The 2,230-nt window shown below is 40.4% G+C and overlaps 1 protein-coding gene across 1 annotated transcript in view; it reads right to left on the bottom strand.

The window, feature by feature from the left end:
- Positions 1 to 55: 55 nt before the first annotated feature.
- LOC104999333 (sterol-4-alpha-carboxylate 3-dehydrogenase, decarboxylating-like) overlaps positions 56 to 2,230 on the bottom strand; it is a 5,084-nt gene continuing 2,909 nt past the window's right edge. The window contains exon 2 of the mRNA XM_010854886.1: positions 56 to 477. Within this exon, the coding sequence (XP_010853188.1) occupies positions 337 to 477 (141 nt within the window). The 3' untranslated portion in view covers positions 56 to 336. The remainder of the gene's footprint in view (positions 478 to 2,230) is intronic.

The following is a 2,230-nucleotide window of genomic DNA, read 5'->3' as shown; positions in this document are numbered from 1 at the left end:
TGCCTGGAGAATCCCAGGGACGGGGGAGCCTGGTGGGCTGCCGTCTCTGGGGTCGCACAGAGTTGGACACGAATGAAGGGACTTGGCAGCAGCATGAAGCTTAAATGAAGCAATCCCCCGTAAAACACACAGGGTAGCATCTGGCCACATTAGGATATTCTGTTACTATTTTTTCTGTTATCATCTTTAGAACTGAATTTCATCCACAAATTTTAGTTCACAAGTTATGTAGTTAGGCTTCAGAATACTAACATTCTATGTTCATAAACATTCTTCTTAAGAATCTAAATCCTGCAGATGTTCATGGAACTCGTTTGTCACTGACTCAACCAGTTGTCAGGTACGTACTCTCTCTTGTAAGATCTTTGTCTCCGTGTAGTAGTCAATGGGTTTCGTGGCATAAGGGAGGTCTTCAGTTCCATTCTTGATGTCAACACCCTCAAAGATGACACTGGCACTGCTGGTTAAAATGAGTTTCTGGCAGAGGAGAAAATTAGATGTAAAAAAATGAGTCGGGAATGATCACTATATAAACACCATGAAGGTCACACAGGAAAGGAAATCAAACGGCACGTGTTCACTTTCTTTACTACGATGCCTTCCCTTTTCAGGCCTTCTTAAAACAATGCAAAGATCACTATCTTTTGCAGGTATGAGGATTTGAGACACATTATGGTATAACATTCTAAAAGAGTAGATTTTACATTTTCCCTCGTCTTATCACAACTGAGGGACAGAAGACACTTCTGCTCCCAACCTTGGCACATCAGTATACACACACAGGCGTGCATGGTGAAATGCTATTTGACAGGAAGGTGCTTTCTTATGAGGGTCCCCAGCTTTCAGCTATCTGGTTAAGGGCAGCCCATCCTAAACTGAACAACATTAGCTCAATCTATCACTTTTATTCAACATGGTCCTGCAAGTCCTAGCCAGCATGGTAGGATAAGGCACATAAGAAACTATTAAATATAATGATTTGAAAAGAAGAAACAAAACTATCACCATTTTCAAGTGTTGGAAGTGTCTATATACAAAACACTACAAACATACAGAAAAAGTTAGACTTCAGCAAATTGCAGAGTACAAAATTGACACACAAAAATTAACTGTGTTTCTATGCAGTAGCAGTGGAAAATGAAAGATATTTCAATTACCAGAAGTGAGGCATATGGAATAAATTTAACAAAAGATGTACAGAACCTTTATGAAGTAAAGTAAAATGTCTACTGAAAGGCATTAAAGAGAGAGAGAAATACATAGCAAGACTCCATATTGGAAAAGATGTCCATTCTCTACCAAATTAGTTTTAGGTTTGATGCAATTACACTAACATTTCCAACAGGCTTTATCAAGAACTTGACAAGCTGGTTCTAAAATGTGTATGAATGAGCAAAGGGCTAGGAATAGTCAAGCAGAACAGAGTTGGGGAGTAACTTGTCCTACACTAGATACTGAGGTTCATCCTAGGGCAGGGCACAAGGGCCTGGGCACAGACAGGGCCACAAAGCACGAGAGCCGGAAACAGGCCCGCAGAGACAAGCTGCATAGGGCTCTAAATATCAGGGAAGGGGCGATGGTACAGTACATGCTGCTGAGCACCCAAACATCCTCTGCTTACGTCAGAACATATACAGACAGAAATTCCTAGTGGATTAGAGATGTAAATGTGGGAAGTAACACTTTAAGCCTTTGAGAAGAAAAGCAGTCAACGATCGTTTCATCTCTGTTGAGAGAGATTCCCTAAATACCACACAAAACCCCCATTTCCTGCACTGCTACCCACTGAGCTATCCTGCCACTTCAGTGATTATACCAGACTGTACTGTATTTCAAGAAAAAGAAATCTCAAAAACATAATGCTGCGGCAAGAACAAGTGCTTTATGAAAGAAGGCAAAAAAGGAATCAAGAAGAAAGTGGTTGACCCATTTTTCTAAAAAAGACTGGTGTGATGTGAAAGCATCAGCTATGTTCAATATAAGGAATATTGCAAAAACACTGGTCATGAGGACTCAAGGAACCAAAATCACATCTGATGGCCTCAAAGGTCGTGTTTTTGAAGTGAGTTTTGCTGATCTGCAGAATGACAAAGTAGCATTTAAAAAATTCAAGCTAATTACTGAGGATGTTAAGGGCAAAACTGCCTAATTTCCATGCTATGGATCTTACTTGTGACAAAACATGCTCCATGGTCAAAAAATGGCAGACCATGACTGAAGCTCACGTTGA

The sequence above is a fragment of the Bison bison genome, unplaced genomic scaffold (assembly GCF_000754665.1).
Source record: "Bison bison bison isolate TAMUID 2011002044 unplaced genomic scaffold, Bison_UMD1.0 scf7180017853537, whole genome shotgun sequence".
Taxonomy (NCBI): Eukaryota; Metazoa; Chordata; class Mammalia; order Artiodactyla; family Bovidae; genus Bison; species Bison bison.
This window is presented reverse-complemented; position numbering and strand designations above follow the sequence as displayed.